Source organism: Schistocerca serialis, chromosome 11 (assembly GCF_023864345.2).
Source record: "Schistocerca serialis cubense isolate TAMUIC-IGC-003099 chromosome 11, iqSchSeri2.2, whole genome shotgun sequence".
Lineage (NCBI taxonomy): Eukaryota > Metazoa > Arthropoda > Insecta > Orthoptera > Acrididae > Schistocerca > Schistocerca serialis.
In genome coordinates, this window is record NC_064648.1 from 177,649,509 (window position 1) to 177,664,790 (window position 15,282).

The following is a 15,282-nucleotide window of genomic DNA, read 5'->3' on the forward strand; positions in this document are numbered from 1 at the left end:
AAGTGATATCAGGGGTTCCGCAGGGAAGCGTCCTGGGACCTCTGCTGTTCCTGATCTATATAAATGACCTGGGTGACAATCTGAGCAGTTCTCTTGCGTTGTTTGCAGATGATGCTGTAATTTACCGTCTAGTAAGGTCATCCGAGGACCAGTATCAGTTGCAAAGCGATTTAGAAAATATTGCTGTATGGTGTCGCAGGTGGCAGTTGACGCTAAATAAGGAAAAGTGGAGGTGATCCAGACGAGTTCCAAAAGAAATCCGTTGGAATCCGATTACTCGATAAATAGTACAATTCTCGAGGCTGTCAATTCAGCTAAGTACCTGGGTGTTAAAATTACGAACAACTTCAGTTGGAAAGACCACATAGATAATATTGTGGGGAAGGCGAGCCAAACGTTGCGTTTCATTGGCAGGACATTTAGAAGATGCAACAAGTCCTATAAAGAGACAGCTTACACTACACTCGTTCGTCCTCTGTTAGGATATTGCTGCGCGGTGTGGGATCCTTACCAGGTGGGATTGACGGAGGACATCGAAAGGGTGGATAAAAGGGCAGCTCGTTTTGTAGTATCACGTAATAGAGGAGAGAGTGTGGCAGATATCATACGCGAGTTGGGATGGAAGTCATTAAAGCAAAGACGTTTTCCGTCACGGCGAGATCTATTTACCAAATTTCTGTCACCAACTTTCTCTTCCGAATGCGAAAATATTTTGTCGAGCCCAACCTACATAGGTAGGAATGATCATCAAAAGTAAAATAGGAGAAATCAGAGCTCGAACAGAAAGTTTTAGGTGTTCGTTTTTCCCGCGCGCTGTTCGGGAGGGGAATGGTAGACAGATAGTATGATTGTGGTTGGATGAACCCTCTGCCAAGCACTTAAATGTGAATTGCAGAGTAATCATGTAGATGTAGATGGAATTCCACTTGGGGCCAAACCGCACGATAACACTGAGTTCGGTGTGGGGCGGCGGTGGGGTGGGTGGGCTGCTGTGGCCTGTTGTGGGGTTGTGAACCACTGAGGGCTACGATGGGGACGAAGCCTCTCCATCGTTTGTAGGTCCCCAGTTCAACTCTCACACACACACACACACACACACACACACACACACACACACGCACACACACCTTACTAGTGAGCAATAAAGTCTGCACAGTGGAGCCTAGTGAGAACCCGTGACGCGGTGCCCGCAGGTGTCCTCGGGTGGCCACCACAGCGGGGCGTCGGGCCGCAGCACGACCACCACCACGGAGGCGTCGGCGGAGGTGACGGCAAGCAAGAGCCGCAGCACGCAGGCCTCCGGCGGCGGCAGCCGGCGGGGGCGGTTCAACGGGGGCGGGGCGCGCGCCGCCGCCGGCTCCAGCAGCGACGCCGCCGTTGTGCAGCCGCCGCCCTCCGCCTCCGGGGGCGGCAGGAGCCGCTTCTCCGGCCGGCGCGGCGCAGCCTCCTCCGCCGCCGCGGACCTGGACGCCTCCGAGCAGCAGGCGGACGAGCAGCCCGCCCCCGCCAGGTCCGGCAAGGCGTTCCGCGGCCGCCGCCAGTGAGAGCCCGGCCGCCGCTCGCCCACGCCCACGACGGTATTTATTTCTGCTCCCAAAGACAGCCGACCCACAACCTGCTGCCCTCTAGCGACCCGGAGCCCCCAGAGGAGGCTAGCCGGCACGCAGATTACCCCGACCTCTGGCCGGGAGCCCGCGCGCTGGCCACCCCTCCGTCACCACCTCACAGCGACCACTGAGTGACGTACCCAGACTGGCAGCAGTGCCGCTAACCCTACTGTGGGTTGTTCCCCAAACCGCCGCTAGGCAGCGCTAGGAAGTCACCAGCAATATTCGCCCGTTACCGAACTACAGACAGCTTTGAATGCCAACCCTAGCCCGTGGGGTCCCTTTCCAGTTGGTAGTCCTTAGAGTGCCTCTAGGGTAACACTAAATAATCTTTCCCAAGTCGAGCCAGCTTGCTAGAAGCTGACACATTTGTACTTCTCCAACACACCACCAGACCTCGCTAGGAAGACATCAACATTACTCGTCCCACAGTGGACCCACCATCATCCTCCCTCCTTCCTCCACCCTCCCTGCCATTCTTAACTTGCATATACTTCTCCAAAATCCTAGTAGACAGAGCTAAATAGGTACCAGACGTCCTCTACACTCAAGAATAAATGTTGACAACCGACCCAATGTACCTCTCTCCAGTTGGCAGTTCCTCAAAGTCACACTAGTACAACACTAAAGCCATTTCCCCAAGCCTAGCCACCTCGCGACATGTATCCACTCGCCACTGCGTCACTCCTGTGTTAAGTTCCCTAAAACACTGAAAATCCACTCTAAAAATCCACTGCCCACTAGCCAAAATCGACCAACTTTGAACACCCATCCGCCTTGCCATTACAAACCTTTCATTTCCTCAGTTCTAAATTACAGCAGATGGCTCTAAAAACACATCAGACAGTTTCTAAACCCAAGCATAAATACCCATGCCCATCACACTATATCTTCTTCCAGTTGGTAGTACCTCAACAGATCGCTACAAAAACAAAGCCAGCCATTCCCAAGTCATTCCAGTAGACACGCACTCCCACACTTGTAGTTTACCAAAGTACCAATAGGCTCCCTAAAAAGCATCACGAAAACTCAACTATTACTTTGCAAATGCATTCCTCCCCCGTTGGTAGTTCTTTGTTCTTCAGATTCCACTAGGGAGATAACAGCATTTTCCCTGCACTAATCCAACAGAGCAATCCATCAAAAGTAATTTCCTTAACATTGTAACTAGATCTCCAAGATGGCATTATTTTGTGCTGTTTATATGTTACAATATTCACATCCTGTATCACTACTATGAGCCACTCACTTTCCACTCTGCTACACGCCACATGGTTGAACAAAACCTCAGTAGGTTGTGGTAGGAAAACAACATTCTCTTTTCACGAGTGAAGTACAACCAACTTTCATTAAATATTCCCTTCACACTGAATGAGATCTCATTCCACGAGGAAGACGCCAGAGTTGTCCCCTTCCAACGAATTCTGAACAGCCATTCCTTTACCACTGCACTTCACTCCTGCAGCACTTCTGACCAAAATCGCAACAGCGGGTACCCCTAGGAAGACACTAGCATTTTATCTTTACTTTCAACAGCTATCCCCTCATTTCTGTACCATCTGCCTGCCACTTTCTCAAAATGTCAGTAGATGATGCCAAGCTCTATTCAATATACAGATCCACCTTCACTGGGGAAGAAACAATGGGGATTCGTCCAAAGACTCCATGACTGACAACCTAGTAGACATTGGACACCTCTCCCTTCAAATAAACTTAGACATCCTGTGTCTCAAATAGCCAACAGAGCAGGGTAACCAAAGTTGACTCTCAGGATGAAATATGTCTGATTTACTTGTCTGCCTTCTTACAGTCTTGTGTTGCAAGTTCAGGAGTGTTAGTCTGATCCTTGCTACAGGAGATCTCTGTGCCTTAATCATAACTGGATGATCATCTGTTCAGAAAACCCTACGATGCCCAAATATTTCTGGTGCCAAAAAGGTCACGTCTTGAAAAAGCTACCAACATACTTGCTGTATATTCTTAGCTACACTAGCTCAGCAACTAAGTGAGATTCACATCAACACACCTCATTTCTCAACCCTGGCTATACGTTCTGTGACCCTACCACAAGTTCCTGCCTTCCATTGGGCATGTCAAAGGGTATTTTTGCGGTGTCTTGGTGCATTCTAGCAGAGTAGGAATACAATAAAAATTTCCATTTAGCAATGTTTGAGTTGAGTGTGATGGTGTTGACGACAGTTGGTGGCACCTGGTGAAATGACGGTGACTCCATTTTTGTGAACACCAAAGTTGTTGCTACTGTGCATTCTCCTCCCCCCCTCCCCTCCCCTCCCCTCAGAGTTCTGGGTACGTCACTTTGTGCAGAGACTGAACACCACCGAGCAACCCTTCTCCAGGGCAGTTCGCGGGAGTACGCGCTAGTGCCGAACTTACGGATACACCTGGACTGGGCTCCACTCTCGGAAAAGTGCAATAAAACCACAAACAGCAGCAGATCCTCCTACTGCAATGGACAGTACGAACTCTCTCATATCTACCAGTACAATAAACTTTCATCATTAACTGGATGGCAGGAAATGAATCTTATGTGTATAGTTAGTTGCAAATAAGGCTGACGGCAGGTTACTGCCACCTCTGAACAGTCACTTGCCACTTAAACTTACAGTCATGTTCAAGTTTGTTCTGTAATTCCACTACAGCCTGTTCTGTCAATAAAGTAACTTGTATAAACCTCTGAAAAAGTTTGCCTTTTCCCCTACAGCGTAACTTTTCCCACACCACACATTCCTATCCTCACTCCATTTTTATTTACAGGTGGAAATTTCAGGCTGATGGATGCAAAGTGAAGAACTAAATGTGGGGCTATTACTACTGAGAACAGCTTATCTAGATAAAATGTAGGTATGCTGTACATCATAACATTTGTAGGAGGCAGATGGCTGTAGGTCCCATTTGTTCTTACATTCTCCCCTCAGCTGCAGTTTTGATTCTTGTCCGGTCCCCAAGGCAACAAGCACAACATGAGGCCCAAAGTGTGGGACTAATACCACAGAGTACCATTTACTTGAATGAAAAATACTCCATCTAGGAATTCTGTGATTCCCAGTTGGTCCTTAAATACCCCTTTCAACTGCACTTTTCTGGCTGGGCCAATATCCAGGTCGGCAGGCATAACATGAGGCCCAAGATGTGGGACTACTGCCACAAGATACCAAACTTCACTTAATTTACACTCACTGACTAGAGATGGGCAAAAATGTTCTTTTCAGAGATCGGATCAGAACTGTTCACTCACCACTCATTCACAATAGAAAATAAATGGAAGGCACATTGTCCTTTAAACTTGGGTTATTCCAGTACTATACCCGTATTTTGAAGTTATTTGATCCTATTTTGCAGTAACACAGGTAATGAGTAAGAATTTTGTATTGTTTATTGAAATTTCCACGATATGGCAAAGTTTTTGATTAGTGATTTATTTTGCACTATCGTGGTTTTTTTGGGTGATCGGAAAATGTTGTAACTTGAGATTTACATTAACAATATATTTGGCTATAATGTATTAAAATTTCATTAACCTTGCACAAATACATAGCAAGCCATATATTTTTAAAGTGAACGTTTCCTTTCGAAGACGCCTAAAATCGGAAAATCCGTACCAGAATAAGAAAAAATATATATAAATTTGACTGTAAGACTAAAGTGCTGCATATAGCCTTATGGAGAATAAAACAAGGAAAATATTGGTGTATCACATTTTGCGATACGTTTATCAGTTCACCCGTAATTAAAGCGTAAATTCGAGTGTCCATAATAAAAATCCTATAGTAAGAGGAGTCGTCAGGAACCTAATCTGATCAGTTTAAACAAATAAAATAAAAACAAATTATGTATACATAACATAATAATGTAATATACATAGTGGTATTACTACGAAGAACAATATCCAGTAGAGACGAACTCCGATGCAGAGTCGCTGAGTCAAGCAGCTCGAGCCGCGAGCTGTATTACTGCGTGAGCTAAGACTGCAGAGACCAGAGTGACACCTGAGTTGCTTTGCTCAACGCTCTGGCTAGAGTCGAGAACGGTGGGGTGAGCGTTGAGCGGGCGAGTTCCGAGGGTGGGGGGAGCGGTGAACGGCCACCACTCACCCGCTCCGAGATTTTCTCTCTCTCTCTCTTTCTCTGCTGTGGGAAACGTTTGGAGCTACCGTTCTTTTTTTCTGAATCACTGATTGTTCACTCCTTTGAAAGATTCAACTCTATGAATCAGTTCAGGAGCGGATCCCCCATCTCCATCACTGGCAAAAAGAAAGTTAAGTGTGTAGAAGAAGATGAAGTGAAATGTAATGTCACACATTTATGCACAAACTTTTTCTGCCTAGGTCACACTTTATTTCTTCTCATTATGTGTTTTGTCACACAGCCATCTCCCTCCTACTGTAATGCAAAAAGGTATAAATCTGGCATAGCCATTATTTCACATATTACAAGACAGATTCTTCATAAGAAAAAACGTGGTAAATACTGAAAACATGTCATTTGGCAATACTGCAAGACAAAAGATGCGGTGACAGATTGCTGGAAGACAAATATATATTATGTGACCAAAAGTGTCTGGACACCTGGCTGAAAATGATTTACAAATTCGCGGCGCCCTCCATGGCTAATGCTGGAATTCAGTATGGTGTTGGCCCCACCCTTAGCCTTGATGACAGCTTCCACTCTCGCAGGCATACGTTCAGTCAGGTGCTGGAAGGTTTCTTGGAGAATGGCAGCCCATTCTTCATGGAGTGCTGCACTGAGGAGAGGTGTCGATGTCGGTCGGCGAGGCCTGGCTCGAAGTCGGCGTTCCAAAACATCCCAAAGGTGTTCTGTAGGATTCAGGTCAGGACTCTGTGCAGGCCAGTCCATTACAGGGATGTTATTGCCGTGTAACCACTCCACCACGGGCTGTGTATTATGAACACGTGCTCGATCATTTTGAAAGATGCAATCGCCATCCCCAAACATAAAACATAAAAAAAATGTCAGAAGTCAAGGACCTGTTGTAGCTAATATTGTTTCACAATTACCTTACATTCAGTGGGAAATTTTACCAACAGAATGAGGGTCTTGCCGTGGGCAGTATCATATCAAGTTTTCTTGCAGACGTATTTCTCAATCATCTGGAAAGTAAGTGTTTAATGAAAGCAATAGATTCAAAAGTAAAATAATAAATTACTAGAGATAAGCTGATGATACCTTGCATCTATTTCATGGAACAGAAGATGAGATCGAAGAACTACTAGCAGTATTCAGTTCTTTCCACAAAAACATAAAATTCACAATAGAACGCGAGGACAACAAAAGCATAAATTTCCTGGATCTTAAAATCACCAACCATCAACAAAAACATAAGTTCAGCATACACAGAAAACAAACACACACAGACCGGCCGGTGTGGCCGAGTGGTTCTAGGCGTTTCAGTCTGGAACCGCGCGACGGCTACGGTCTTAGGTTCGAATCCAGCCTCGGGCATGGATGTGTGTGATGTCCTTAGGTTAGTTAGGTTTACGTAGTTCTAAGTTCTAGGGGACTGATGAACAGATGTTAAGTCCCATAGTGCTCAGAGCCATTTGAACCAACAGACACAGACGTAACACTGGACATCTCATCATGCCATCCCACCACACAGAAACACGCTGCATTTAGGTCCGCGCAACACAGAGTACACTCTCTTGATCTAGAAGAAAACACCCTCAAGAATGAGATAGATACCATAAAGAGCATTGCCATAAGAAATGCCTACACAGCCAAAATAATTGACAATTTAGACAGACAAATACACAAAAGGAAGACAACGAATCGCAACACTATGAAAGAAGAGAAAATATTCGCCAGTATCCCATACCTGGGCCCCGTATCACAAAAAATAGCTAACCTTTTCAAAAAACAAATGTAACAGTTTCATTCTTAACTAATAATAAATTAGGAAACTTACTCATCGATAACATAAAATCAAATACGCAAAAATGCAACAACAGTGGAGTGTATCATGCCCCAGTTGTCCTGCCTACTATGTAGGGAAAACAGGCAGAAACTTCAAAACCCGGTTTCAAGAACACGGAAATGCCTTCAGGCTCAACCACTTTGAAAAATCAGTCACTGCACAACATATGTTGAAAACGAAACACCTCATCAACAATTTAGAAATCAATTTGGTAGTGTTACATAATGAAACCAATGGTACTACCCTAAATGTGTTAGAGCAACTGGAGATATACCTCCACAAAATCGAAAAACCAGAATCGATGTTAGATCAACAAACAGATTTCGCAAAAAAAAAAAAAAAATGGCTCTGAGCACTATGGGACTTAACATCTATGGTCATCAGTCCCATAGAACGTAGAACTACTTAAACCTAACTAGCCTGAGGACACCACACAACACCCAGTCATCACGAGGCAGAGAAAATCCCTGACCCCGCCGGGAATCGAACCCGGGAAACCGAGCGCGGGAAGCGAGAACGCACAGATTCGCAAACCGCAGCTATTTCAGTAATTTTAAAGATCTGTTCTCAGGTTATTTCCTGCATATGTCAATTATTTCCTGCTTATGTCAATTGTTTAATAATCATATCTTTAGCACTATGAAAAATGCATCTTTGACCACACCATATACAAAAAAAACATTTGAGAAGTGTTTACAAATCTGTATTTGCGAATGTGCCTCTTGAATGAAGTGATATGCTTGAAAACGATGGAGGAAAAAACTTATGCTGTTACTAAAACGTTAAATACGCTTTTCTTGGATTATTTGGTAAGTTTACACTATTCATCTTTTCCACCATTTCGCACATATTTTCCGCGTCTCACGTACGAAATTCATAACCTAACATCAAACCCTTTCGTGACAGGAATATGCATTTCATCTCATTCAAGAGAACAAATAAAGCATGTATTAAGACGAATTACACCTGAAGATGGACCCACCGGGTCCGAAATGCATCGTGTACTGAACAAAACACGAAAAATTGTGACTGAAGATGTTTTTTTTTTCTTTTTTTTTTTTAAACCATACCTCGAGTGTATTGAGTACACTCACGTTTGAAGCTGCAAAATATGAATAAAATTAAATATCTGGCAGTAAGTATTCTATTAACAGAATTTTAAAAAACTTACCGGCGAAAATAAGTTTCTAGAGAAAGTTACACTTCGAGGTCAATGTGGAGTTGTCAGGAAATACCAAACAGGGTGATAAAAATTCAGATAGTTATTTAAATTTGCGAAAACATATTTTATCTTCACAGAAGACAATTATGAGATTTCTGTTTGACTGAATTTTCACGTACATAGGACTCGCAGGGGTAAAATACAGGGAGCGAAGGGCTATTTGTACCGAAACCAGATGGCAGTTATAAGAGTCGAGGGACATGAAAGGGAAGCAGTGGTTGGGAAAGGAGTGAGACAGGGTTGTAGCCTCTCCCCGATGTTATTCAATCTGTATATTGAGCAAGCAGTAAAGGAAAGAAAAGAAAATTCGGAGTAGGTATTAAAATTCATGGAGAAGAAGTAAAAACTTTGAGGTTCGCCGATGACATTGTAATTCTGTCAGAGACAGCAAAGGACTTGGAAGAGCAGTTGAACGGAATGGACAGTGTCTTGAAAGGAGGATATAAGATGAACATCAACAAAAGCAAAACGAGGATAATGGAATGTAGTCAAATTAAGTCGGCTGACGCTGAGGGGATTAGATTAGGAAATGAGACACTTAAAGTAGAAAAGGAGTTTTGCTATTTAGGGAGTAAAATAACTGATGATGGTCGAAGTAGAGAGGATATAAAATGTAGACTGGCAATGGCAAGGAAATCGTTTCTGAAGAAGAGAAATTTGTTAACATCGAGTATAGATTTAAGTGTCAGGAAATCGTTTCTGAAAGTATTTGTATGGAGTGTAGCCATGTATGGAAGTGAAACATGGACGATAAATAGTTCGGACAAGAAGAGAATAGAAGCTTTCGAAATGTGGAGCTACAGAAGAATGCTGAAGATAAGGTGGGTAGATCACATAACTAATGAGGAGGAATTGAATAGGATTGGGGAGAAGAGGAGATTGTGGCACAACTTGACCAGAAGAATGGATCGGTTGGTAGGACATGTTCTGAGGCATCGAGGGATCACCAGTTTAGTATTGGAGGGCAGCGTGGAGGGTAAAAATCGTAGAGGGAGACCAAGAGATGAATACACTAAGCAGATTCAGAAGGATGTAGGTTGCAGTAGGTACTGGGAGATGAAGAAGCTTGCACAGGATAGAGTAACAAGGAGAGCTGCATCAAACCAGTCTCAGGACTGAAGACCACAACAACAACAACAAGGACTCGCAGGTCCCTTGAACCGTATACTTCGGCTAAGTTGGATTCGTGATGTTTGTAACATGTCACGCAAATGCAAACAACTGTACAAACGTGTATTCGCTGCACATTCTGCGATTTAAGAATTATCAAGCCTGAGTGAGTAGGTACTATGTATGTGAACATACACGCGGACAAGGTGCTTTCTAACTGTAAATGATTTTATTTCATAACAGTGCGTGTTTTACAACAATTTTTTTGAAGAATTCATGAGGACAATTGCAACTGTGGAAACCAATTGTCAGCAATAAAGACTAACTTACGCCATCTTGGTTATTGAAAACTTTTTCACAAAATTTCTGTAAATTGTTTGTTTAAATCATAGAGGTGATTCGTTTTGCGTTCATTTACTTGCAGAACTCAGAGATGTAATGTTCATTCTCAGTACGTGCACAAATCCCACATTTTACTATGTACGCCGTATTACTTGAAACATGATCTTGGACTTCACAACATAACATCCATAGCCGAAAATCTAATCATACATATCGACGTTGTACTCTTTTACCTAAGTCGAAACAAGGCCCCGGGAGTAGACAACATTCAATTAGAGCTACTGACAGCCTTGGGAGAGCCAGTCCTGACGAAACTCTACCACCTGCGAGCAAGATGTATGAGACAGGCGAAATACCCTCAGACTTCAAGAAGAATATAATAATTCCAATCCCAAAGAAAGCAGGTGCTGACGGGTGTGAAAATTACCGAACTATCAGATTAATAAGCCGCTGTTGCAAAATACTAACACGAATTCTTTTACAGACAAATGAAAAAACTGGTAGAAGCCGACCTCAGGGAAGATCAGTTTGGATTCTGTAGAAATGTTCGAACACGTGAGGCAATACTGACCCTACGACTCATCTTAGAAGAAAGATTAAGGAAAGGCAAACCTACGTTTCTAGCATTTGTAGACTTAGAGAAAGCTTTTGACAATGTTGACTGGAATACTCTCTTTCAAATTGTGAAGGTGGCAGGGGTAAAATACAGGGAGCGAAAGGCCATTTACAATTTGTACAGAAACCAGATGGTAGTTATAAGAGTCGAGGGACATGAAAGGGAAGCAGTGGTTGGGAAGGGAGTGAGACAGGGTTGTAGCCTCTCCCCGATGTTATTCAATCTGTATATTGAGCAAGCAGTAAAGGAAACAAAAGAAAAATTCGGAGTAGGAATTAAAATCCATAGAGAAGAAATAAAAACTTTGAGGTTCGCCCATGGCATTGTAATTCTGTCAGAGACAGCAAAGGACTTGGAAGAGCAGCTGAACGGAATGGACAGTGTCTTGAAAGGAGGATATAAGACGAACATCAACAAAAGCAAAACATGTATAATGGAATCGAGTCGAATTAAATTGGGTGATGATGAGGGAATTAGATTAGGAAATGAGACGCTTAAAGTAGTAAATGAGTTTTGGTATTTGGGGAGCAAAATAACTGATGATGGTCGAAGTAGAGAGGATATAAAATGTAGACTGGCAATGGCAAGGAAATCGTTTCTGAAGAAGAGAAATTTGTTAACATCGAGTATAGATTTCAGTGTCAGGAAGTCGTTTCTGAAAGTATTTGTATGGAGTGTAGCCATGTATGGAAGTGAAACATGGACGATAAATAGTTTGGACAAGAAGAGAGTAGAAGCTTTCGAAATGTGGTGCTACAGAAGAATGCTGAAGATAAGGTGGGTAGATCAAGTAACTAATGAGGAGGTATTGAATAGGATTGGGGAGAAGAGAAGTTTGTGGCACAACTTGACTAGAAGAAGGGATCGGTTGGTAGGACATGTTTTGAGGCATCAAGGGATCACAAATTTAGCATTGGAGGGCAGCGTGGAGGGTAAAAATCGTAGAGGGAGACCAAGAGATGAATACACTAAGCAGATTCAGAAGGATGTAGGTTGCAGTAGGTACTGGGAGATGAAGAAGCTTGCACAGGATAGAGTAGCATGGAGAGCTGCATCAAACCAGTCTCAGGACTGAAGACCACAACAGCAACAAGTTTTACTTAACTAACTGCATAGTTTTTATAATAGGTGTACAGTCTCAATAATTGTTGCATACTTCTGGAAATTTTCCAGTAATGATTGTGTCAAACCATGAAGACCTATTTTCTTCGCTGTAACTCAGGCGATGTATGGAGACCATCTGGACTGCAGAGCACACAGGAATATTTTGAAATGGGACACACCTGTCCTGCTTGGTATCAACGGTGACAGATGGGAAATCACCGTATTCCATATCGCCCAACTATTCTGCAATAGGTGAAGTGCATCTGCCTGAATACAGGCAGCTCTTGTAAAATCTTAGTGAACATGAAGTTACAGAGGAACTATAGACTACAAGGCAGTTTATAATGAAACGACACAAAACGTCAAAACAAAATCACAAGATTCCAGGAGACCAACTGCCGCTAAACCTCACCCTGCACTCCAATAGGGAGATGTGACATGACCGACACAAAGAAATAGTAAGGAGACACATAAAAGTGCGACGAAGACGGGAAAAAAAAATGTGCATAAGCGCTCCACGGTTGCAGACTTCTACAAAAATATCTCCTGTCTTTGATTGTCACATCACGCATTGAAAAGTTACGTGAGTTTGTTTCAGTTATGATAGACCATGTTAAGAACACTGGTACCTGCTTTTGCTACACTCCATGCATCGTAAGAATAAACCTGATGTAAACAAAGACAAACGCAATGATTGGTCAGAAGGAGTAGTACACGTACAACGGTATTGTTACGCTCTTGGAAGTAGGTCTACTTATGTATTCGATATATTATTTCTAAATTAGGTTAAATGAAACTTTTAAGATATTCTAATGTATTAACAGCATCAACGTTTTTTTTGATCTCGCTTTAGCTGTGTAGTTTTTATTTCAAAGATCTTATACAGTCACGGTCTCTGTACTGTTGTGCTCTGATTGTCGCGCCGTTAATACGCAGTACGAAAATGGCCGAGGCTGCTTCCAGTTCCATAGTGAACACGGTTAAAAAGTGCCGAGAAATAGGTTGTTTTTATTGTTTTTCATAAATTTGCAGAGAAAAACGATTTTGAATGTATATGATACAGTTAATACACTCATATCCACATAATGTGTTGCAGAATGGGTAGCGATTACATTGGTAGACAAATGTATTTGAGTTGCTGGCTCGAGGCTAGCTGTAGTTTTCTTTTTGTTCCATTTGAAATTCCTACATCTCCCAGTTGTAAAAGTCATCATTATTTTTTGTGAATAATGCTCGTCTTCTTGTTTCTAATTATATATTGCACGCGCAATTCCTGTTTTCATTTCAAATATAAATTCTTAATAATCGATATTTTATGAAAGAGTGTTATTAAAAATTGCTAAAATTAACAAAATATAACAGTTTAATTTCAGGGCAAAAATGAAAAACCAAATACTCTTTATTTGGACTATGTCCATTGTTTTGTACCGCAGATGTAGTCTCAGAAATCATAGTGGTAAGTGTCGTAGGAACACGAAAAACTATCATTATGACTATTTGCATTTTTACATTTTCCCATGTACCACAACAATATGGAGTCAACAGAACTGATCTGGAGCCAAGATAAGGGGTTTGTCGCCAGAAATAACCATGACTGTTAAGCTTCCAGACGTAATGGAACTAACGCACGCAGCTTTTTCACACGTCACTGCCGAATACTCGCGGGATATATAACGGCTCGTCATAAAAGGAGAAGAGAAAATGCTGTTCCTGCTTGGTTTCGTCGATTCTGTCGTTGATAGGCTCGATATCAACACAGCAGGTGACACTTCCAGAACTGAAATGTATTTCTCGGATTCGGATAAGGAAGCAGCTAAGAGATTACCAGACGGCTGACTGTAATTAATACCTTCAGTATTCAACAATACGGTGAAATCCCTGTAGTACGCTTTTGCATCACACATAGCTCGCTCAGAAAAATTACGCTATGTTTAAGTTAGAAATTTTCATCACTCTTGTTTGTAATTAGAATACTGTGTTAGGTGAGAACGACAGCATTTTATGCTTTCCGTCTGGTCACGGAAAAAGCTCTCTTTAAAAATTAAATTACATTCGAAGCTACACTATGTGATCAAAAGTATCCGGACACCTGGCTGAAAATTACTTACAAGTTCGTGGCGCCCTCCATGGCTAATGCTGGAATTCAGTATGGTGTTGGCCCACCCTTAGCCTTGATGACAGCTTCCACTCTCGCAGGCACACGTTCAGTCAGGTGCTGGAAGGTTTCTTGGGGAATGGCAGCCCATTCTTCACGGAGTGCTGCACTGAGGAGAGGTGTTGATGTCGGTCGGTGAGGCCTGGCACGAAGTCGGCGTTTCAGAACATCCCAAAGGTGTTCTATAGGATTCAGGTCAGGACTTTGTGCAAGGCCAGTCCATTACAGGGATGTTATTGTCGTGTAACCACTCCGCCACAGGCCGTGCATCATGAACAGGACTTCGATCGTGTTCAAACATGGTATTAGATTAGATTAGATTAGATTTACTTTCATTCCAATTGATCCGTAGTGAGGAGGTCCTCCAGGATGTGGAACATGTCAGAAAAACAACAATACATGACAAATATTTAAACTAAAACAAATAAGCTAATGTACCATTCCACAGGTCCCAAGTGGAATGATCGTCATTTTTTAATGAACACTAAGAGTCATTTTACAAATACTATTGCACTGAATTTAAAATAAAAAAGTTTTATATTTATTTATAAGGTAAGAAACATGTAATACAACTACTGTAATACTTATTTACAATGAACACATTACTGCACTGAAATGGTGCAGAAGTTAGATTATACTTACACACACACACACACACACACACACACACACACACACACAAATTTTCAGTGAACACATTACTGCACTGAAATTGTGCAGAAGTTATGTTGTACTTATATACAAATCAGTTGGTTTTCCTCAGAAATTCATCAATGGAGTAGAAGGAGTTGGCCACCAATAAATCCTTTAGGCTTCTCTTAAACTGAATTTCATTGGTTGTTAAGCTTTTTATGGCTGCTGGCAAGTTATTGAAAATGTGTGTTCCTGAATAATGCACACCTTTTTGTACAAGACTAAGTGACTTTAAATCCTTGTGAAGATTATTCTTATTTCTAGTATTGATTCCATGAATTGAGCTGTTGGTTTGAAAAAGTGATATATTTTTAATGACAAATTTCATTAAGGAATAAATATATTGGGAAGCTGTAGTTAGTATCCCTAGTTCCCTAAACAGGCTTCTGCAGGATGTTCTTGAGTTCACACCACATATAATTCTTACTGCACGTTTTTGTGCCCGGAAAACTTTAGCTTGGCTTGATGAATTACCCCAGAA

The 15,282-nt window shown here is 42.3% G+C and overlaps 1 protein-coding gene across 1 annotated transcript in view; it reads left to right on the plus strand.

Annotated features, from left to right (window-relative positions):
• Positions 1-4,309, plus strand: part of LOC126427385 (translation initiation factor IF-2-like) — a 151,237-nt gene extending 146,928 nt beyond the window's left edge. Inside the window, exon 4 of the mRNA XM_050089739.1 lies at positions 1,194-4,309. Within this exon, the coding sequence (XP_049945696.1) occupies positions 1,194-1,544 (351 nt within the window). The 3' untranslated portion in view covers positions 1,545-4,309. The remainder of the gene's footprint in view (positions 1-1,193) is intronic.
• Positions 4,310-15,282: the final 10,973 nt, after the last annotated feature.